This window comes from Sus scrofa, chromosome 13 (assembly GCF_054392235.1).
Source record: "Sus scrofa isolate SSC_HxYL_T2T_F1_AM1 chromosome 13, Sscrofa_HxYL_maternal_Yorkshire_Landrace_v2.0, whole genome shotgun sequence".
NCBI lineage: Eukaryota > Metazoa > Chordata > Mammalia > Artiodactyla > Suidae > Sus > Sus scrofa.
In genome coordinates this window covers 41,082,606-41,105,799 of record NC_139395.1, presented here as the reverse complement: position 1 = coordinate 41,105,799, position 23,194 = coordinate 41,082,606, and the positions used below count along the sequence as shown (strand labels likewise).

General features: G+C 42.8%; 2 protein-coding genes across 11 annotated transcripts in view; both read right to left on the bottom strand.

The window, feature by feature from the left end:
• The window catches only part of GASK1A (golgi associated kinase 1A), a 133,450-nt gene extending 114,273 nt beyond the window's left edge, over nt 1–19,177 (bottom strand). For 2 of the 3 annotated variants that reach the window (XR_014822870.1, XM_084987977.1), the window contains exons 1-3: nt 18,714–19,177; nt 4,486–4,611; nt 3,784–3,898 (exon numbers count right to left, since the gene is read on the bottom strand). The gene's annotated coding sequence lies outside the window, so the exon portion shown is untranslated. Of the gene's footprint in view, nt 1–3,783; nt 3,899–4,485; nt 4,612–10,462; nt 10,584–18,713 lie in introns of those variants that run through there. The other variant, XM_084987976.1, reaches the window with a different exon arrangement.
• Nucleotides 16,766–23,194, bottom strand: part of ZNF662 (zinc finger protein 662) — a 42,733-nt gene continuing 36,304 nt past the window's right edge. For 6 of the 8 annotated variants that reach the window (XM_013981527.3, XM_084987989.1, XM_084987990.1 and 3 more), the window contains one exon: nt 16,766–19,820. In XM_013981527.3, the coding sequence (XP_013836981.1) occupies nt 18,799–19,820 (1,022 nt within the window). In that variant the 3' untranslated portion in view covers nt 16,766–18,798. The remainder of the gene's footprint in view (nt 19,821–23,194) is intronic. The other 2 variants (XR_014822877.1, XR_014822878.1) reach the window with 1 other exon arrangement.

Genomic DNA, 23,194 nt, shown 5'->3' with positions numbered 1-23,194 from the left:
CGTTGTAAAACTTTCCACAGACAAAAGCCCAGGCCCAGGCAGCTTCACTGTGAATTCTAGCAAACAACTGAAGATTTAATACTGGAGTTCCCATCGTTGCTCAGCAGTTTAAGAACCCAACTAGTATCCATGAGGATACAGGTTCAAACCCTGGCCCCACTCAGTGGGTTAAAGGATTCGGCATTGTGGCGAGATGTGGTATAGGTTGCAGACACATCTCAGATCTGGCATTGCTGTGGCTGTGGTAGGCCAGCAGCTGTAGCTCTGATTCAACCCCTAGCCCAGGAACTTAAACATGCCACAGGTACAGCCTAACAAAACAGGAAAATAAAGCAAAATAAAGATCTGATACTAATTACTCGCAAACCTTTTAAAAAATATAAAAGACTATTTCTCAACTCATTCTATGAGGCCAACTATTACCCTGACACCAATAACAAAGACACAAGAAAGTACAGACCAATGTTTCTTACATATAAAAACACAAAAACCCTTTAAAAAAAAAAACTAGCAGACCAAATCTAGCAACATATAAATGGTTTGTACATTATCATCAATTGTGATTTATCCAAGGAATGCAAGGGTGGTTCATCATTCAAGACTCAATCAATGTAATATATTAAAAGAATAAGAGAAAAAAACACATGATCATCTTAACAGTCACAGAAAATCATTTCACAAACTCTAATACCCTTTAATAATAAAAACACTCAACAAATTAGAAACAAAGGAAATTTCCAAAACCAGATAAAAAGCATTTATGAAAAAAGCCAACATCTTACTTAGTGGTGAAAGAAAAATAAATAAAAATAAAATGGATTTTTTTAAAAAATGGTGAAAGAGTGAATATTTTCCCCCTATGATCAGGAATAAGACAAGAATGTTCACTCTTACAATTTTTTTTTGGGGGGGGGGGCCATGCCTGCAGCATGTAGAAGTTCTCCGGCCAGGGATCCATGCCACAGCAGCAACCCAGGATGATGCAGTGGCAATGCTGGATCCTTAACCTGCTGCACCACGAGGGAACTCCCTCACTCTTGCAACTTTTATTCAACACGGTCCTGAAAATTCTAGTCAGGTAATTAGGCAAGGAAAAGAAATAAAAGGCACTCAAATTGAAAAGGAAGAAGAGGAGTTCCTGTCATGGCACAATAGTTAACGGAATCTGACTAGGAATCATGAGGTTGCAGGTTCGATCCCTGGCCTCACTCAGTGGGTTGAAGATCCAGCGTTGCCGTGAGCTGTGGTGTAGGTCGCAGACTCGGCTCGGATCCCACATTGTTGTAGCTCTGGCACAGGCTGGTGGCTACAGCTCTGATTCGACCCCTAGCCTGGGAATCTCCATGTGCCACAGGAGTGGCCCTAGAAAAGGCAAAAAGACAAAAAAAAAAAAAAAAAGGAAGAAGTATATCTCTATTTGCAGATGACATGACTTTGAATATAGAAAATCATAAGGGACTTCACTGAAATTAAAAATTTTTGTGCTTTGAAGCACACTACTAGGAAAATGAAAAGACAAATCCACAGAATGAGATGAAATATTTGTAAGTCACAAATCTAATAAAAATTCAGTATCCAGAATATGTAAGAACTCCTACAACTCAAAAATAAAAAGATAAAGATCCCAATTCAAAAATGTGCAAAGGATCTGAATAGACATTCCAAAGAAGATATACAAACGGCCAATAAGAGGATAAAAACATGCTCCACATCATTCTTCCTTAGGGAAATGCTAATCAAAACCACAATGAGATACCACCGCATACTAACTAGGATGGTTATAATCAAAAAGATAAACAGTAATAAGTGTTGGTGAGGATGTGGAGAATTTGGAAACGTCATACATTGCTGTGTGGAATATTAATATAGTCACTCTGGAAAAAATTTTAACATTACTCAAAATGTTAAGCAAAGAATCACCATTTGTAAACCAACTATAACGGAAAATATAAAAATCATTTAAAAAAAAAGAATCACCAAGTAAGTAAATATCTAGGGTATGTAATCATGAGAAATATATCTGCATTAAAATTGGTACACTAATGTTCACTGCAGCATTATTAATAACACCCAAGCAGTGGAAACAACCCAAATGTCCAACAACTGATGAATGGATAAGCAAAATGTGATATTATCCATGCAAAAGGAATGGAGTACTGACAAATGTCACAAAATGGAATAACCTTGAAAATACTATGTTAACTGAAAGTCAGTTGCAAAATACCATATATTGCATGATTTCATTAATATCAAATATCCCCAAGAGGCCATAGAAACAGAAAGTGATTGCCTAAAACTGATAGTCTCCAGGAAGGCAGGATAGAGAGTGACTCCTAATGAATATGGGCTTTCTTTTTAGGGCGAAAAAAATGCTCTAAAAGTAAACTGTGGTAACACTTACACAACTCTGTGAATATATATTAAATACTGTACACTTTAACTGTACACTTTAAATGGGTAAACTGTATATATTTGTGATATTGAGGTATATTATACCCTAATAGTTTTTAAAAAGGACATAAGAGGCAGCTTTGTACGTCAAATAATTTTAATGAATTGAAAAACAATAAATCTATGGAAATCCATTAGTCTAAGGAAAATGAAAAATATGTATTCGACATCATTTAGATGGCTCTTAAATCAATTCCTTACTTTGAAAACTGGTATTTAAACGTAAAGAATTAAGCCTTTGTCTTGTCTTCCCTGAACTAATGATTTTGAGGGATTTTTCTTCTTTTTACAGCCACACCTGTGGCATATGGAAGTTGCCGGTCCAGGGATTGAATCAGAGCTGCAGCTGTGACTGATGCCACATCCACAGCAACATGGGATCTGAGCCACATCTGCAACCTATGTTGCAGCTTATGGCAGCTCCGGATCCTTAAACCAAAGCGAGGCCAGGGATCAAACCTGCATCCTCACAGAAACAACGTGAGGTCCTTAATCTGCTGAGCCACAACAGGAACTCCAATTTTGAGGAATTATTAATTTAATAGCATGTGATTTTTTTTTAGCTAGTTATGTAAATCTTAGTTTTAAGATGTATCCTAAAGGTGAAGAAAGTCATATCAGTAAGCTACCTTTCAAAGGATTTTAATATAAAAAAACTTTAAATGTTTAATATGTTAATACCTTGAAAAGCAAGAATAATTGTTTCTATTTGTTCTGCTGGTTAGTAGACAAGATAATACTGCACTGAGTTTATCAAATTTATAAAACTGGGGGAGGAGTTCCCGCCGTGGCCCAGCGGAAATGAATCCGACTAGGAACCATGAGTCCGTGGGTTCAATCCCTGGCCTCGTTCAGTGAGTTAAGGATCCGGTATTGCCATGAGCTGTGGTGTGGGTCACAGACACAGCTCGGATCTGGCGTTGCTATGGGTGTGGTGTAGGCTGACAGCTACAGCTCTGATTAGACCCCAGCCTGGGAACTTCCATGTGCCACAGGTGTGGCCCTAAAAAATGACAAAAGACAAAAATAATAGTAAAACTGGGGGAAACTGGACAACGGTTATCACACATAACCAGTAAAGTACTTAGAAAAAATTTTCCACATACCCCTGGGGATAAACACATCCCAGTGTGTGAAACATGAAGCAGGGTGTTGTATACCCCAGCTTAAAGGGATTAAAAGTGATGAAAAACAGACTGGTCAGGAAGAGTGTGAGTAAAGTTCTCAAAGTACTCCATGATGGTGGGCAGAGAGAACACACATTTTTCATTTTAACGCAATAAAAGCAAAGAAAGAGACACAGCTGGAAAGGGCATTCCTTATTTAACTCACCTGTAAAGCCTGCTCTCCTGCTCCTTCTGCAGAGGGCTTCCTGTGGGTGGGTGAAACATGGCTCTTTCCCTCATTCCAGATGAGAGATCAGAGCTGGTTTGGAAGCAGGGGTGCTCTTGAAGGGAAAAAGACACAACACAGTGATAAGCAGGGTCGCAAGGGTCCATCTCAGCCTGCGGCTGCCAGAATAACCCAACTGAGAACAGTAATCCCTGGGTGCACTAAGCAAGAGGTACCTAAAGAGGTACAGGGAGCAGGGCTGGGCAGAAGCCTCAGGATAGTGCTCCCAAAGAAGCCTGAAGCACTCTGGGAGGCAAATGTCTATTAAAGGGAAATTTACCTTCATTTTTAAAGGATGGAAAATTTTCTGACTGTGGAAAAGAGATAAATGGCTCCTAGGAGCAACTCCCACAGGGAGACTAAAGTGCTGAGCTCTCTCAAGATAATCTGTAGATTCAGTACTAGGGTGAAGCTACCAAGATACAGTGCAAGCCGTGCTCTACCCAGAGAATCACCTCTAAAGCAGAGGGAGGATAGATTTTATGATGGAAAAAGAAGGAAAGCCTTCTTGGAAGTCAAAAAGACCCCAGGGTTCTCTGTACCTGGAAACTCTTAACACTACCTTTTGGGGTTAGCTAATGTTTATAAGTGAACCCTTTAACTTCTAAGGGCCTATAGAGACCAGTGCCAGAGGGGCCTTACCTAGAAAGACCATTGTTCCATAGTTCTCCAGCATTACATCCCTGTATGAGGCCCTCTGAGCAGGCACCAAACTTGCCATTCCTTCTCAGTGAAGTGCACAGCTACATCCTCAAAGGCCACTGGTTCCTAAAACGACAAGCTCCTGCTTATTCTGGGACTCAGGGCTTTGGTCATAGTCAAAACTCTCAATGAGAGGCTTGTGAAGGGTATCTACAATGGCATACATTTAGTATTGGGTTCCTTGTGTGCCTGAGGGGTTTTTGTTTGAGATCTGGAAAATGCAGAGGACGTGGATGAAAATTAAAGGCAGAGAGCCAGCCAGAGTTCAGCATACTTTGCCAGTTAGAACCACATATATCTCCAATATGAGCTTCTAAACACACATGACCTCCAAAAAGACTACAATATAGGAGCTGGGCTTGGGCCCGTGCATGAAAGTACATATTTAAGGAGTTCCTCTGTGGCTCAGTAGGTTGAGGGCCCAGTGTTGTCATCACAGCAGCTCAAGTTGTTCCTGCAGCACGGGTTTGATCCCTAGCCCAGGAACTTCCACACGCCATAGGCACAGCCAAAAGAATAAATGAATAGCACCACTTTACACCGGCCAGAATGGACATCATAAAAAGTCTACAAACAATAAATACTAGAGAGGGTGTGGAGAAAAGGGAGCCCTATTACACTGTTGGTTGGAATGTAAATTGGTGCAACCACTATGGAAAACAGTATGGAGATTCCTCAGAACACTGAAAATAAAATTACCATTTGATCCAGCAATCCCACTCCTGGACATCTATCCAGAGAAAACCACTATTCGAAAAGGTACATGTACTCCAATGTCCGCTGCAGCACTATATACAATAGCCAAGACATGGAAACAACCGAAATGCCCACCAACAGGGGAGTGGATCAAGAAAATGCGGTACATTTACACAATGGAATATTACTCAGCCATCATAAGGAAAGAAATAACGGCATTTGCAGCAAAATGGATGGACCTACAAACCATCATACTAAGTGAAGTCAGCCAGACAGTGAGACACCAACATCAAATGCTATCACTTACATGTGGAATTAAAAAAAACACACACACACAATGGACTTTGTAGAACAGATAGTGACTCACAGACTTTGAAAAATTTAGGTTTCCGAATGAGACAGGTTGGGGGATGAGGGGGAGGTACTGGGGGTTTGGGTTGGAAATGCTATAAAATTTGGTGGTAATGATCACTGTACAACTACAAATGTTAACTGAGTAATAAAAAATGCTATAATAATAAAAAAAGAAAAAAACAAAAGAATAAATAAAAGTAAGTACATACACAAAAGAAAAAACTAACATGTAACGGCTGCCACCTTAGTGCTGAGCCGCTCCCTACTTCTAATATATTTGGATGACTATTTGGGCTGCTCATATTACTGTATCATTTCCCAATTCTGACTTCATCCCAGTTCTTTCTCATTCTTGTCTGCTTGCTCACTACCCCAGGCACAGTGCTCTCATATTTGCCCATGATCCCCCACCCACATGCAGGGTAGTGAAGTTAGAGGGACACCGGAAAGTACTGCTTACTTGAGACAGGCTAGAAAAAGTCTGTTCATCAAAGGACAACATTAAGGGACTGAAAAAGTAAGCCACAGACTGGGAAAGGTATGTAGTAACATATATATCTGACATAGGATTCATACCCATAGTAACTATGACTTGGAGGGAAAAAATGACACACAATGTAATAAAAAATGGGGAACATGTCTGAATAGGGACTTCACATAAATGGATATCTACGTATCCAATAAACATCTGAAATTGTGCTCTGTATCACTGCTTACACTGGAAAAAAAGGAAATTTTAAAACCCCAATAAGACACCAAGAATGTATGACAAGTATTTGCAAGGATGTGGAGCAACTGGAACTCTCATGCACTGCTGGTGAAAGTATAAATTGGAACAACCATTTCAGAAAATTGTTGGAAGCATCTACTGAAACTAACCAAATGTATACCTTATGATCTAGCAGTCTGACTCCTAAAAATATAACCAAGAGAATTGAGTGCATGTGTTTACCAAAAGGCCTTCATTGCCTTCCTACTCATAGTAGTCAAAAACTGGAAACAAACAAATATCCATCCATACCCCCCCCCAAAAAAAGGGAGTTCCCATCGTGGTGCAGCGGAAACGAATCTGACTAGGAACCATGAGGTTGCGGGTTTGATCCCTGGCCTTGCTCAGTGGGTTAAGGATCCGGCATTGCCGTGAGCTGTGGTGTAGATCACAGACAAGGCTTGAATCTGGCATTGCTGTGGCTGTGGTGTAGGCTGGCAGCTGTAGCTCCAATTGGACCCCTAACCTTCGAACCTCCATATGCCGCAGGTATGGCTGGCCCTAAAAAGACAAAAGACAAAACATAAAAAAAAAAAGCCCACAAATATCCATCCATAGAAGAATGAACAAAATGTAATATATGCTGGAAAAATATTCAGCAATGAAAATGAACTACTGCTATGCACAACACAGATGAAGTTCATAGACATCAAGCTGAGCAAAAGAAGGAAGACACAAAATAGTAAACTTTGAATGATTCCATTTATAGGATGTTTAAGACCAAATAAAACTAATCTATGGTGATAGTGGTCAGAATAAAGGTCAACTTTGGAGTGGACTGCTTGGGATGGTGCATGAGGAAATTCTATGTCCTAATACGAGTGACAGTCTTACAGATGTATATATTTCTAAAAAGTAAGCTATACATTGAATTATATGTGCTGTAAGTTATACCTTCATGAGGAAGTAAGTATATATTTTTATATATGCACATTAAAAGCATGTTACATTTATTTTTATATATACATTATACTTACATATGCATATATAATATATATAAACATGCATTTACAGACATTTGTACAATGTAATATATGCATATATAAATAAATCTGTACATACACACATACACATGTAAAGGGGCACAGGGGATCTGGCTCACCTGGGGCCTAGCTGTTAAGGACACTGCTGTTATCATCTGACTTTTTTTTTTTTTTTTTTTCATTTTAGGGTCGTGCCCACAGCAGACGTAAGTTCCCAGGCCAGGGACTAAATCCAAGCCACAGCTGCAACCTACAGCAGCAGCAACACCAGATCTTTTAACCCACTGTGCTGGGTCAGGATCAAACACTTTCCTCCAATGTGACCCAAGCCACTGCAGTCAGGTTCTTAAACCCACTGTGCCACAGTGGGAACTCCAACTAACCTCTTTGATTCCTGTCTGCGGGAAAGGTAAAACTCTCAGGAACTGAAGATAAAGAAAGAAGCATTACTGACTGACTGTAACTCCTGCATACAGCATCTGACTCATCCTTTCAGGGTTACAGAAACGACTATTCATCACTTATTGCCTTATATCAGTGGCAATTCTCACCTCACAGAGGTGAGACAGCAGGCATAAGGGTGGGGGCAAAGAAACAGAAATCATCTTGAGAACATAATTAGCAATTTCCTATGTACATATTCAGCTGGCTGGTTCAGCAAACAGATAAAATGGTGGACTGGCAAAACTATAATTTTTGGTACTCCCAAGAAAACATCATAGGAAAAAGGACAGAAAAGGAAACTAGGGTGTATAATAGAGAGAATATTATGGGCTTAAAGAAAACTTAAGCTCCAGTTAAGATCCCTAGAATCCACTTGGTACAGACATGAATGAGTTGTATACAAGGAACCCATCAAAGGCTGTAAGTCCTCAGGATCTGTTTTTTCTCTTACATACTTAAAATGCTAAGACATGAGAGTTTTATTACATAAGTAATAAAAGTCAAAACTTTAGTTTATTAAAAATATCTTCATGTCTCCACACTACTATTATTTTCCTCTAAACACAGATTAAGAAGTTCATCCAGGAGTTCCCGTTGTGGCTCAGCAGTAACAAACCTGACTAGTATCCATGAGGATGCAGGTTCAATCCCTGGCCTCACTCAGTGGGTTAAAGATCTGGTGTTGCCACGAGCTGCGGCACAGGTAGCAGACCTGGCTCAGATCCCTCGTTGTTGTGGCTGTGGTGTAGACCGACAGCTACAGCTAATATTCGACCGCTAGCCTGGGAACTTCCATATGCCGCAAGTGCGGCCCTAAAAAAAAAAAAGTTCAATTTTATAAGTGTTGGGGATAGGTGGTGGTGAGAAAAAGAAGGATAACATATTAAACAATCCATTAACTTCATGACAAATCTCAAACACTCCAAGCTCTAAACATTATCATATCAGGGAAGCCAACTAATTTCATTTCTAAACTAGTTCCAACTCCCTTTCTTGGTAGATTAATTAGTTCATCACTAAGGAGTAAGCCTTCTGCCATTCAACAGAGTGAATGAGCAAGGTTTACAACACCGGAAATACAAATAGCTGCCATCAGTTAGACTGGAATACACAGATCTTCAAAACAACTTTCATTTCAACTTCTCATCTGCAGTTTGCTATTAAGTCTCAGGGTCCACCAAACAAAAGACCTCATATAGTCAGCACACTGCACTTCTCCTCCACTGACCCGTCTTAGTGAATCCTGGAAGCTATCCAGGTAAGTTAAGGAAGGTGAGGCTGGCAGGGAAAAAGCTGTCAGGAGAGACTAAACACCACATCTTGATAGTTGCAGGGATTCCAGGGGGACAAGAGGGTAGTTATAAGTATAAAAAAAGGACTTTAAAAGAAAACACAATGCAAACCTATATATGTAATGCTGCTAAATTGATGGTTTTTGTTCAAAATGAGGTTGCAGGTTCGATCCCTGGCCTCACTCAGTGGGTTAAGGGTCCTGCGTTGCTGTGGCTGTGGCGCAGGTCAGCAGCTGTAGCTCCGATTAAATCCCTAGCCTGGGAACATCCATATTATATGTAGTAGGTGCGGCCCTAAAAAAAAAAAGGTACCTCCTGTAATTGTACTTTTCTTAAATCATGATACTGTAATAAACAGCCCTTACAGTGGATACTTGATATTACTGACATATTAAGCAAAAAGATGTGATTGGTACCGTTGACTATCTGTGAAGGGCAAATTATCTGGAAGTGGAACAGCAGAGGCCATGCTACAAAACACAAAACACTACTTTCCTATGGGGAAAACTACAGCTATGGAGTCGAAGTACAAGTAACAAGCCCAGGCGGGGAACAAATCCCAACACAACACACATCACTAATGTCAGGAACCAAATGTTTTATCTGATTGTTATAAACCTTAACAATTAGGTTACGACAATGAATAAAAGTTAAAAGAATGTAATGAGAAGAGTGAAAGACATGTGAAGACAACTAGATGAATAAATCTTCCCACATCTCCACCTGTGTATAAAGGCTATTATATGCGAAAAATCAGACACATAGTAAGTGCTTAACAGATGATAATTCGTCTTGAGATTCTTAAACATTCGGATGAGCCAATCTAAATCCAAGACTCCACGCTCCCCAATTTTGTGGGTTCAGTAACCTCCATCCTGGGAGGGGATAAAAACGACCATCTCAAAATCTTGCTGTACAGACAGCAACAAGCTTCCAGACTGGCTTTATACCAGGCCAGGGAAGTAAAGTTAATAAAGTGATCAGAGACCGATTTCCTGGGACCACTTCAAAAGGTAAATGGCATTAGGTCTTGCACAGGACTAGGGGTAGGGCTGGGGTTTCCTCAGGGCAAAAGAGGGCGGAAGCGACCGAGGGGCGTGTTCTCTGTAGCCGGCGTGTCCTGGAGGCTTGTTGACACTTTTGAAAGTCAAAACTCGAATTTGTGTCGGTACCCGAATCTGAACAGGGCGCAGGCTGTCTTGGGGACAAGAAACTAGGGCGCAGGAACCTGTGGCCAACGTCCCGGGCCCGCCAGCGCCCCCTCGCGATGCGAACGAGTCGAGCCTGGGCATAGGCATGAGCACCCCAGTAACCGAGTAGCCGCGCCCGTCTCCCCCAGGGTCCGGCCAGTCCTTCTAGAACAAGCTAGACCCGCTCACCGTGGGCTCTGAGTAGCCTGGGCCCTTCCCAGAGAGAAGAGGTTTGGGGTACCACACGCCGGTTCTCACAAACCAAACCTTCACGTGCTTTAAAAAAAGAAAAAAAGGCTGCGCCGGAAGTATGTCATCACCCTGTCCTGTCAATTTATAACTTTCCCTGATATTCTCTCTAGTAATCTTGGAGGACCCCAGATATCGGTGGTTCCTCCTCCTAAGTTCTCGCGATACAAGCCTGAGGAAAAGGGAGGGCGGCAGAGTAGGTTTCTGCCTTTCTTCCAAGCAGTGCGTTCTGCGTCGAAGCATCAGGACCTGGATTATCCAGCAAGAATCTGGCTTTTATGTCATTGGATATAGGATGAAGGGGCGGGGCCCAGCCGGGCGAGGAGTAGAGGAACCCGCAAAGTCTTACTTATCCTTGGGCTCGGGAGCCCTCCCATTCCCAGCGTCGACGGGCTTGGCTCTGCCCTGGCCGACTCCCCACCCTCTAGTGGGTCCCCGCTTTAGGCCTAGGGAAGCAATCAGAGACCTGGCTGGAGATCTGAACGGGGCTAAGGGCCTGACCTGGACAGGGTGGGGACCTGAAGGCAAAGGAGCCACCAAAACTTTTGCTGCATGAAGGAAAGTCGAAGATAGAGTAGCGATGTTGATGTATATCAAGAAGACCCTTGTAAAGTCGAAAAAGCTGAGCTTTTCTGTGCTGCTTAGGGAGAGTCACCATGAATAACTGAGGGTTAGAAGCAGGAAGTGAATCCCGGGCCCAGCTAGAAGCCTATGTACACTGCCCTGCTTGCTGGTTCAGAGAGCTTCACTTGCCCACTACTGCCAGATGCCCTCATTTATCTAGTTCCTACCCCAGCCACTGTGATGCCCCACGTGGGGCTCACAGTCGACAACTCTTTATCTCACACCCATGCTCAATCACTGTTTCCCACAAAACAGCCACACTGACAGGAAGGCTGGGTCCAAAGGAAGGTCCAGGCTTCAGCCATGTCCTACTGAGGCTAACAGCTCCCCAGGACCCATGAGGCCCTTGTGTGGAAACCAGGTCACATCTTTTCAAGGTAACCTCAAGTCCTCAATGGTCTGCATAACCTGGGAGCTTTATAGGAACTCCTCTGATTACCTTGGAAAGAACTTTAAATATGGAAGAGCAGAGGTTAGGATCTCACTGGTTAAAAGAAACTGAATGATCACAAGATACATGGTTGGGTAGGTATACCAAGGCAAAAATAAAAGAACCTATAGCAGGAGTTCCCGTTGTGGCTCAGTGGGTTAAGAACCTGACTAGAATCCATGAGGATGTAAGCTGTGATGTAGGTTGCCAATGTGGTTCAGGTGTGGTGTTGGCTAGCAGCTATAACTCAAATTTGACTCCTAGCCTGGGAACTTCCATAGGCTGCAGGTGCAGCCCTAAAAAGAAAAATAAGAAAAACAAGAACCTATACCATAGTGGTTAGTATGATATTCATTTTAGAACAGAAATCTAGTTTCAGCAAAACAACACTGTTCCTAACATTAAATTAATGCAATTTGAATATTACTGAATTTGAATGTTCAGTTGTAATTGTGTAATAAGCTATAAACAAAAGAAATTTACATCAAGCTTTAAAGGTACTATATATAATTTTTTTTTCTTTTTCTTTTCCTTTTTTTTTTTTTTTTCCTTATTTTGGCCAGGGCGTGAAGCCACAGCTTGATGTGGATCTCAGTTCCCAGACCAGGTATTCACCCTGAGCCTCAGGGATGAAAGTGCTGAGTCCTAACCACTAAACCACCAGGGAATTCCCAAGGGTACTACATTTAAATCACTTTTTACACGTTTTACAAATTCTTATGCATCCAATTGCTTTAAGCATACCCAAATTAGAATATTTTTAGCCATTTAAAACCTGCCTGCTTTGCATAATTCTTGAAATCGTACCTAATGTCTACTAGTCATGGCTAAGAAAAACTCTGGCCATAAAAGACCCCAAACCACTGCTGCCCTTCAAAGCTAGACATGTAAGCCTCCTTTCTAATTCTCACCCCCCACCCCAACCCTTCTCCCAGGGAACTCTCTCCCCTCCTTCCTCTGCTGATTTGTTGCCTTCTGTAAAGGACTTCTCTCTAGCCATCAGTTAGAGGCTGCCCAATGAAGCTAATTTTTTTTTACAATAGCGCCATCTTGTGGTCCTGCCTTTTAGTTTTTTTGGGTTTTTTAAATTAAGGTAGAGCTGATGTATCCCATTTCAAGTCTTTTATCTTCATCATCCTTCAAATCTTCTAACTCACCATATAGATATTCTGTCTCTTCAGTTCCTTAATACCATTTATTGGATGCAGGTTAGATCACTACTCGTGACATTGCATCATCATGCCACCCATGAATACTGGCCTTCAATGACATCCACAGACGTTATTACAATGACTGCAAATACAAGTCCTACACAGAATATGCAGCAGGACATGAATCGTAATAGGTGTTCTAGTCACGTTAAATTTGGTATTTGGAATGTTATAGCATTATCACTGAATCACATATTTTACAACCATGACTGCTCTTGAACTGCTGTCTTAGTCTACTCAGGCTGCTAAAACAAAACACCATGACTGGGTAGCTTATAAAAAACAGAAATTTATTTCTTAAAGTTCTGGATCCTGGGAAGTTTGAGGTCAAGGCATCAACATGGTCGAATTCTGGTGAGGGCCCTCTACCTAGTTTATAAGCAAGGCCTTCTTGCTTGTCCTCACATGATGGAAGGGTCCTAAGGTGCTCTGTGACTAATCCCATTCATGCGGGCACCTCCAAAAGGCCTTGCCTCTTAATACTGTCACTTCAGGATTAGGACTTCAACATACGAATTTCGAGGGGGACACAAAACACTGAGACCATGGCAACTGCTATAATCACTGCATTCCTAAAATGTGATTTTTTTTAATTTTTTTATTTTTTTGGCTTTTTAGGGCTGCACTTGTGGCACATGGAAGTTCCCAGGCTAGGGGTCAAATGGGAACTGTAGCCACAGGTCTACACCACAGCCACAGCAACACCAGATCTGAGCTGCATCTGTGACCTACACCACAGCTCACAGCAACACCAGATCCTTAACCCACTGAGTGAGGCCTGGGATCAACTCACATCCTCATGGATACTAGTCAGGATCATTACCACTGAGCCACAATGGGAATTCCCCAGATATTACAGTATTATTATAGTAAACTACTTCCAAATCCCACTCTGTGTCAGCTATTTAGTTCATCATTGGAAAACAGGGATCCTGTCCTGTAGTTATTTGATGCTGAAGTACATTCATTAAAGACAATGCCTGCAAGAGTTCCTGTCACAAGGAAGGACCTACACCACAGCTCACAGCAACTCCGGATCCTTAACCCGCTGAGCGAGGCCAGGGATTGAATCCGCATCCTCATGGATCCTAGTCGGGTTCATTAACCACTAAGCCATGAAGGGAACTCCAAGAAATTCATTCTTGTACATGTGGCTCCTAGATGTAGTTTAATCCAAATGGGTAAATAATCCTGCCACCTGGTGACACTGTGTAGAGTTAGAAGAGGGACAAGGAGTTCCCGTCGTGGCGCAGTGGTTAATGAATCCGACTAGGAACCATGAGGTTGCGGGTTCGGTCCCTGCCCTTGCTCAGTGGGTTAAGGATCTGGCGTTGCCGTGAGCTGTGGTGTAGGTTGCAGATGTGGCTCGGATCCCGTGTTGCTGTGGCTCTGGCGTAGGCCGGTGGCTACAGCTCCGATTGAACCCCTAGCCTGGGAACCTCCATATGCCACGGGAGCGGCCCAAGAAATAGCAAAAAGACAAAAAAAAAAAAAAAAAAAAGAAGAAGAGGGACAAGATTGGATCCCTAGGGGACTATGTATCTTTAGAGGGTGGATAGAAATGGAAGAAACTCAAAGGAAGCAGGAACTAATAAGTCAGGAACATGAGGATTAAGTGGTGGCCCACAAACCAAGAGGACATTTTCAAGGGCTTTAAATTATCAACAGGGATACATACTGTAGAGGATGAAGCCAAGGAAGCCAGTTGGTTCCTGGTGGTAACCTCAGTTCAAAGAGATTGTTGGGAGCAGAAGCCAATTGCTACAGTTGAGGAGCTAGCAGACAGAGGAGAAACACAGAGCAGCTGTCATGCACCAAAACTGGTCTTTCAGAACAACTCCCGCACTCCTCAGGGCAAGAACCTCCAGCCCTAATGGCAGATTTTCCCATTCCCGAACTGATTCCCATTCCAGTCTTATTCATTCCACCACATGGCACCACTGTCTAATCCAGCTGCTCAAGCCAGAAACTAAAAAGCTGTCCCCGATTCCTCCCTGTCCATTATCCTTGCATCCAATCCATTAGCAGCTCACTGATTATATTTCCAAAATATATCCTAGGTCCACCTTCTCTTCATTCCATCACCACCACCCTCTCCAGGCCACCATCATCTCCAATCTGGACTGCCAGCAGTCTCCGACGTCATCTCTACTTTCACTTTTGTCCCCTTACAACCCATTTTCTATAATCATCATCTTATAATAGGAATCAAACATGCCATTCCTCCATTGAATACCCTTCAATGACTTCATGTTGGATGGAACTGAATAATCTGGCCCATTTATCTCTATAACCCCAACTGGTGCCACACGTCCTGATCATTTTGCTAAAACTCTCCTGTTTCTTGAACATGCCATACTCTTTATGCCTCAGGGAGTGTGCATAGCTCTTCCCTCTGCCTGCTTTTCTTCCTATTCTTGATACAAGAGGCCTTTTCTCATCCTGATTCTTCCCTTTAATGTCACCTCCTAGGATGGGCCTTCCTTGAGCACCTGTATAGAGGGCCCCACACTTCTACCTTGTTCATTCCCTAAACAGCACTTAGCAATCTTTAATCATTTCGAATTTCTTTGGTTGATCCCTTTAATCTTCACTAGATTAATGTTCCAGGAAGGCAGGGAACATGCAGCACTGGGCATAGAGCTTTGCCTAAAGGCAGGTGCTCAACAGTATTTGCTTAAAAATACAACTTCTCAGGAGGTCCTATTGTGGCACAGCAGAAACAAATATGAAAAGAAACCATGAGGTTGCGAGTTCGATCCCTGGCCTTGCTCAGTGGGTTAAGGATCCAGCGTTGGCCGTGAGCTGTGGTGTAGGTCGAAGACGCAGCTTGGATCCCGAGGTTGCTGTGGCTGTGGCGTGGGCCAGCGGCTACAGCTCTGATTGGACCCCTAGCCTGGGAACCTCCATATGCCACTGTTGCAGCTCTAGAAAAGACCAAAAAAAAAAAGATGGGGGAAAAAATTTTCCAAACACGTTTATACCATTCATTTCCATCTCCTGGTTCTATGTGATAAAAAAAAAGTTTACTGTTTATTAGAAGTACTCTAGTTGGACAATGCAAGGCCGAGTTGTTTCTACATGGCCTTAGGCTTCAGCGGTTAAGGACTCTGGTTATCAGTATGTTTGTAATTGTCAAGAAGTATAAGTTTGGTCCAAGCAGTCCTCTGGCTTCTCTTCCTCACTACTTCACCAATTATATTCACTGGCTGGGAACTTATAAAGTGGGATGTCTAACTAGCAATGGAGCAAAATACAGTCTGGAGAATGGCCCTAAATGTGGAGGGTCTGGAACGGATGTTTCATGTTTTGGCCAGTGTTCTCTGCATAGGGCCTTCATTTTAAGATAGTTCACACCATTCATAAATATCCTGCATTTCTTCAGTTAGCATTAGCTTGAATTCCCTCCCTCTCCCCACCCCCCGCTTTTTTTTTTTTTTTTTGCTTTTCAGGGCCTCACCTGAAGCATATGAAAGTTCCCAGGCTAGGGGCTGAATCAGAGCTGCAACTGCTGGCCTACAGCACAGCAACAGCAACATGGGATCTGAGCTGCATCTGGGACTTACACCACAGCTCACGGCAATGCCAGATCCTTAACCCACAGAGCAAGGCCAGGGATTGAACCCACATCCTCATAGATACTAGTCGGGTTCTTAACCCACTGGGGCCACAACAGGAACTCCTTGCATCCCCTTTAAAAATACTTTTATTAGAGTTCCCTGGTGGCCTAGTGATTAAAGATTCGGCATTGTCACTACTGGGACTTGGGTTCAATCCCTGGCCCAGGAACTTGAGCATGCCGTGAGTGCAGCAAAAAAAAAAAAAAGAAAAATTTTAATTTTATCTTAATTAATGCTTATACACTAATTAATTAAACAAATGGAAACCCTATGTAAATTCATATGCCATATATAGTAATTAAATGTTATGTACCCACAGGAAACAAATAAATGGACAAAATAAAAATTTTAAAAAAAATTTTAAACCATAAAAATAATTTTATTTTATAGACGCCTGATTTCAAGTACAGCTAGTTAATTTTGGAATTCTTCACTTTTCCCTTCCTTGCTGAATAGAATCTCACATTTGTTTTATCTTTGATCCTGGACCTGGGGAGGGCATTTATGACTCTGATACCAAGAGACTGCATTATATCTCCACTGCTAACTGGTTGAAGATAACCAACAGAGCATCAACCATCATCAGACAGTGACCACCTCTCCCTCCTGTGTGATGGCCCCACAGCTTGCTTTGGGATGTGGGTATTCCAGTGATGAGAAGGGGAAAGACTGGGAGAGAATTTAGGATACTGGTGTAATGATAGGGCTTGCAGCTATACAATATTTTATTAAAAACAAACAAACAAACAAATAAAAAACCTCCTACTTGGTTTACATTTTCCCAGTCCCAGAGTAATCTCCTATAACACAAGTGCTACCAGGTCTTCCAAGACTGCACAACCCAGACAACCACAACTGGGGTCCTTAAGTTTCTTGGTGACCTCAAGGAGGACCACAACTTCTGAGGAAGAGAAGGTCCTGGAGCTGACAATTTAACAGCAATACCATTATATCCAATGATTTTAAGTGAGGTAGACTTATGAAAAGCAGTATTAATACTTGTGTGTGGACGTGTGTGCATATATATATCTAAAAGGGAGAAGTAGAGGGAGAGAATATCCAGGAAGACACAGTAACAATGTATTGTCTCTAACGAGGCCTGGGAAGCAGGAATAACAAGGAAATTTACTTTTCACTGTTTTGAACTATTTCAACCCTTTTTTTTTATCATGGACATGTTACAGCTAGTCAAAAACAAATACATTTCAAAAGTTAAAAAACATAAAAGAAATGCAGTGTTGTTCCTTGAAGAGCCATGTAGCTGGACTAACAGGCATGAGACTATTACAAAAATGTAAGAGCACATAACTAAATACCCACTTGGGTGGTACTGATAACAAGTAAAGCACGACGAGGGACATGTTCAACTGAATGAAAAGAAGAAAAGGAAAGAAAACTTTTAGCCCAGGGCAACTTGAGCAAATAAAAATAGGCAGAAGCAGAAATGTACACAGATACAGAACAGTGGATTCTGGAGGCCTGGTTCCAATCTCAATTCTAAGCTTTACTAGCTGAAGGAGTATTATAACTTCTTTCAACCTCAGATTTCTCATTTGTAAGATGAAGATAAGAGTACCCTCCTTAGGAGTTCCCATCATGGCTCAGTGGAAACAAATCCAACTAGGAACCATGAGGTTGTGGGTTCAATCCCTAGCGTCACTCAGTGGGTTAAGGATCTGGCACTGCCGTGAGCTGTGGTGTAGGTCAAAGATGCTGCTTGGATCCCGAGTTGCTGTGGCTGTGGTGTAGGTCAGCAGCTGTAGCTCTGATTGGACCCCTAGCCTGGGAACTTCCATATGCCACAGGTGCAGCCCTAAAGAGGGAAAAAAAAAAAAAAAAAAAAAAGCAGGAGTTCCCTTCGTGGCTCAGCAGTTAACCAACCGGACTAGGATCCATGAGGACATGGGTTTGACCCCTGGCCTCACTCAATGGGTTAAGGATCCAGCATTGCTGTGAGCTGCGGTCTAAGTCGCAGATGTGGCCAGGATCTGGTATTGCTGTGGCTGTGGTGTAAGTCGGCAGCTGCAGCTCTGATTCGACCCCTAGCCTGGAAACCTCCACAGGTTGAGTGCAGCCCTAAAAAAAAAAAAAAAAAAAAAAAAAAAAAAAAAAAAAAAAAAAAAGCAAAAAGAGTACCCTTCTTATAGGGTTAAGAAAAGTTATTGAATGTATGTAAAACAGTTAGCACAGTGCCTGACACAAAGTAAATGTTGCCTAGTATGAAGATGGTTGAACAGGGAGACTAGTCTTGCTGGAGTGCACAGTATCCATTCAGGAAAAGGGGCAATACTGGCTATTACACTTACAGCAAAGTGGTGACAGTCATCTCATTTTGTGGCTGGGGCTCCTGTAGCATAAGAATTATAAGCAAGTATCATCATTATGCTTTCTCTAATGGTCATGGTGAGAGGTCTGACAGTTGTAGGGTTTTTCTCTAGCATGGCGCCTCTGGTGAGTAATCAAAACAGAATTCTGACTGAAGGCCTTCCCACAGTCATTACATTTATAGGGTCTTTCCCCAGTGTGGACTCTCTGGTGACGAGTAAGGTGTGCCTTGCAAATGAAGCTTTTCCCACAGTCAATACATCCATGAGGCCTCTCTCCAGTGTGGACCCATTGGTGCTGAGCAAGATCAGAATTCCGCATGAAGCCTTTCCCACAGTCCTTACATTCATAAGGCTTCTCCCCAGTGTGGATTCCTTGATGTCGAAGAAGGACTGGTTTCCGAGTAAAACCCTTCCCACATTTCTTACATGTATATGGTTTCTCCCCAGTGTGGATTCGCTGATGTTGTGTAAGGCTTACGTTCTGACTAAAGCGCTTCCCACATTCCTTACATTCAAAGCGTTTCTCTCCCGTATGAATTCTCTGGTGCCGAATCAAGTTTGACTTCCAAACGAAGGCTTTAGCACATTCTTGACATACATACGGTTTCACTCCTGTATGAATCCTCTGATGTACAATGCAACGTGACCTAAAACTGAAAGTCTTCCCACATTCCTTGCATTCATAGACTTTCTCTCCATTATGAATTCTCTGATGTTGATCAAAGTCTTCATTCTGATCAAAACACTGACCACATTCTTTACAGAGACAGAATACCTGCTCACTTAGGCTCTTCGGATGTGCAAGGTGGGTATGAATATCAGCATCCTCTGAACACTCTTCTACTACCATCATCTCATCTTTGACAACCTCTTCCAGAATGCCATGGGTGGTGTTCCCCACACTTCCCCTAGTGGGGTAGTCAGGCCACCTCCCTAACCTGCTTTTCTCCTCTTCACAGGTCTTTCCAAACCAGAATTCCTGGGAGCCACACCGCTGGGGTCCACTTGATAGCACCAGGTGGTCCTGTACCTTCTCAAAAATGTCCTCCTTCAGTATTCCTCCTTTCCCATTCTTCAATACACCCTCTGAAAGAAGAAACAAGAGCTGATGCAAATGTCATCATTACCCATGACAGGTCACCAAGTGGTATTAACATGTCCATTTTCCTCCAAGTGCCACGCCTGTGTCTAAGTGGCCCTGAGCTAGCTGAAAAATGGCAAAACGGGGCTAATACACAGAAAGCAACCAAAATCACAAGGCAGAAACTAGACAGAGAGTCCCTGAGGGCTGAGGGCTCTGATTTCTAGCACCAGACCAAGTATAGGGTCAGTAGGTAGGGAGGTGAGGGAGTGCCCTTGGGAAATGGTTGAATTGAATCCAAGGGAGACAAGTTGGAATTCCTTCTAGGTAGTTCATTGAGAACTGGCCACCATTCAGAGCAGAGGACCTATTCAGAAATAAAGAATATGGGAATTATCGTCATAGCTCAGAGGTTAACAAACCTGACTAGTATCCACGAGAATGCAGGTTGGATCTCTGGCCTCACCCAGTGGGTTAAGGATTAGGCATTGCTGTGAGATACGGTGTAGGTCACAGACATGGCTCAGATCCCACATTGCTATTGCCATGGCTGTGGAGTAGGCCAGCAGCTGTACCTTTGATTAGACCCCTAGCATGGGAACCTGCATATGCCGTGGGTGCGGCCCTAAGAAGATAGATAGATAGATAGATAGATAGATAGATAGATAGATAGATAGATAGATAGATAGATATAGATAGATAAATAAAAATACTGTTATAGCAGCCAGATACATAGGCCCTCTGTTCAGTTTGAGCATAAGACACAAGACCTGCCCAACTGTATTTAACTGAGCCTATCCAAATAAAAGCTGGAAGTTTAGAGTTTAAGTTTCCTCTTGATCAGTTGGTTGAGGTGGGGATTTTTAGAGGGCCTTTTATTTGGAACATAAATGGTAAATGGAAAGTAAAGGCAGAGGAAAATGTGTGGCTGGGAGAAAAGTGTTCATTTCCTTCTCCTTTACCAGTACCAAGGAGGCTTGGACCCTCTTCTTGCAGTTTCTGTTTCAGTGGCTCTTCCACCTGTTCAAGATGGGAGATCCCAGCCCACTTTAGAAATGGCTATCCTGCCAGGGTCAAGATACAAATAAGGCTGGCTCAGTTGGAGAAGAGGGGCCCATTGGGAAAGGAGCAGAGATGGAAGTGGTGGGGGAGAGTGAAGGTTGGTGGTAACACGGATGACCTGAAACTTGAGGGTAATAAGAATATAAAGGATAGGATACAGAGGTACAGGAAAGCTGCAATTCCATCAGGTCACCAGAGTACAAACACTTACCACTCATTTGAAAATGTCAAGAAGAAATAGGAAAGACTAAGGTCTCTTCTGCACCTAGGAGCTGAGCCTATTCACATAAAAAATGATCAGGAGTTCTCCGGTGGCTCAGCAGGTCAAGAACCTGGCACTGTCACTGCTGTGGCCCAGGAACTACTGAATGCCATGGGTGCAACCAAAAAAAAAAAGAAATAAAAAGTATCAGGACAGGAGAGAACTGCAAAGAGTTCTTCCTGAGGCTCTGTTGGGAAACCACAATCTCTCACTTTCCTTCTTTCCTATTCATCTGTCTACTGCCTCCTCTTTCCACAAAAGATCGACAATGGGTCTCTCCAGGGCATCCATAAGAAATGGCCTCACAGCTTCATTCAGCAAATTCCACAAGTCACCTCCTACTCTAACAATAAACAACTCTATTTACTAAGGTCCACTTAAAAACTCTTCCAACTTAGCTAGGATCTGTCTCTTTGTAACTCTCATCCAAAGCTTCCTAAGAAACAGATCAATTCTGCAATTAGAAACAATGACCTTTTATGTTGCTGAGCCAAAGGACGGTATGTCTCATTAGTATTCTCTAAGACAAAAGTGGACTTTGAGTAGGGACGTGAGTTCCAAGAAGGTCTGCTGCAGCTCAGGGAGGTGGGGTTTTGCTCAAGGAATAACTTAGCTATTAGCTTTCTGCCCAAAGCAGAAATGGGACATTCCCTTGAGCTGTGGGAAGAGCAGGTACTGAGATCTTGAGAGAATGAAGAGTGCCCTGTAGTTGCCTCCCTAAATCCATTCTATTCCTCTCCCATTAGGGGGTAGCCACCCCTTGGGTGGGAATGATCCCAACTCCAACTCCCAGTATAGGCACTCGCTGAGCTAAACCCAGTAGGTCGTCCCATCCTACTCACTACATGATAGACCAGTTCAGAGGCCAGCAATCCAGGCCAAGTCAATCAGCACGCAGTTCTTCCCTGGCTACGGTGACTGATTTAGAGCTGCCGAAAGACAGTGCATTAGAGCCATAACTGGGACCGTGATTCACGATGGTTAAAGCCTGCTCTGTTTCTCTTCCCAGGTATGAAGAAGCACAGTCCTGGTTACAACTAGCAATCACCTTACAACCACGAGAGAAGCAGATTGTAAACAAAAACCAACGTAAAACAAACAAACAAAACAAAAAGCCAAATAGGAGGAGACAGAGAAGAGCAGAGACTGCAATTGTGATCAAAACGTACCTGTAGCCCATTACCTATGAATTTCCCAATTCCACAAAATAATAAATTCCTCTTGGAGTTCCTGTCGTGGCTCAGTGGTTAACGAATCTGACTAGGAACCATGAGGTTGCAGGTTCGATCCCTGGCCTTGCTCAGTGGGTTAAGGATCCAGCATTGCCATGAGCTGTGGTGTAGGTCACCCACATTGCTGTGGCTCTGGCGTAGGCCGGCGGCTACAGCTCTGATTAGACCCCTAGCCTGAGAACCTGCATATGCCATGGGAGCAGCCCTAGAAAAGACAAAACAACAACAATAAAAAAAATTCCTTTTTATTATTTAAGTCAGTTTGAGATGGGTTGCTACTTGCAATCAAGGGTATCCTAACATGGAAAGACTTCCAGACACAGCAAGAAACTGTGAGAAGGGAGAAGTTGAGGGCACAGTTCAAGCTGCACTATGCCCAAAGAAGAGCCTCTGTGGGAAGAAGATGAAATGGGGCAGGGAATACAGTAAGAGAACACAGTCCTCAGGAGGAAGTTAGGAACAGGGAAGCCCTGTGTTGGGCCTAAATAAATGCCAGGGCTTTCCCACCAGAAATCCCTGAGGAATAGGAACTATTTGGCTCAGGGTTATTTAGACTTCTTGATCTCTTGTTTTTTGTTTTTTGTTTTTTTGGTCTTTTTAGGGCTGCTCCCACTGCATATGGAGGTTCCCAGGCTAGGGGTCGAATCAGCTTCAGCTGCCGGCCTACACCACAGCCACAGCAACTCTAGATCTGAACTATGTCTGCGATCTACCCCACAGCACATGGCAATACCAGATCCTTAACCCACTGAGCAAGGCCAGAGACTGAACCCACAACCTCATGGCTCCTAGTCAGATTTGTTTCCACTGCGCCACAACGGGA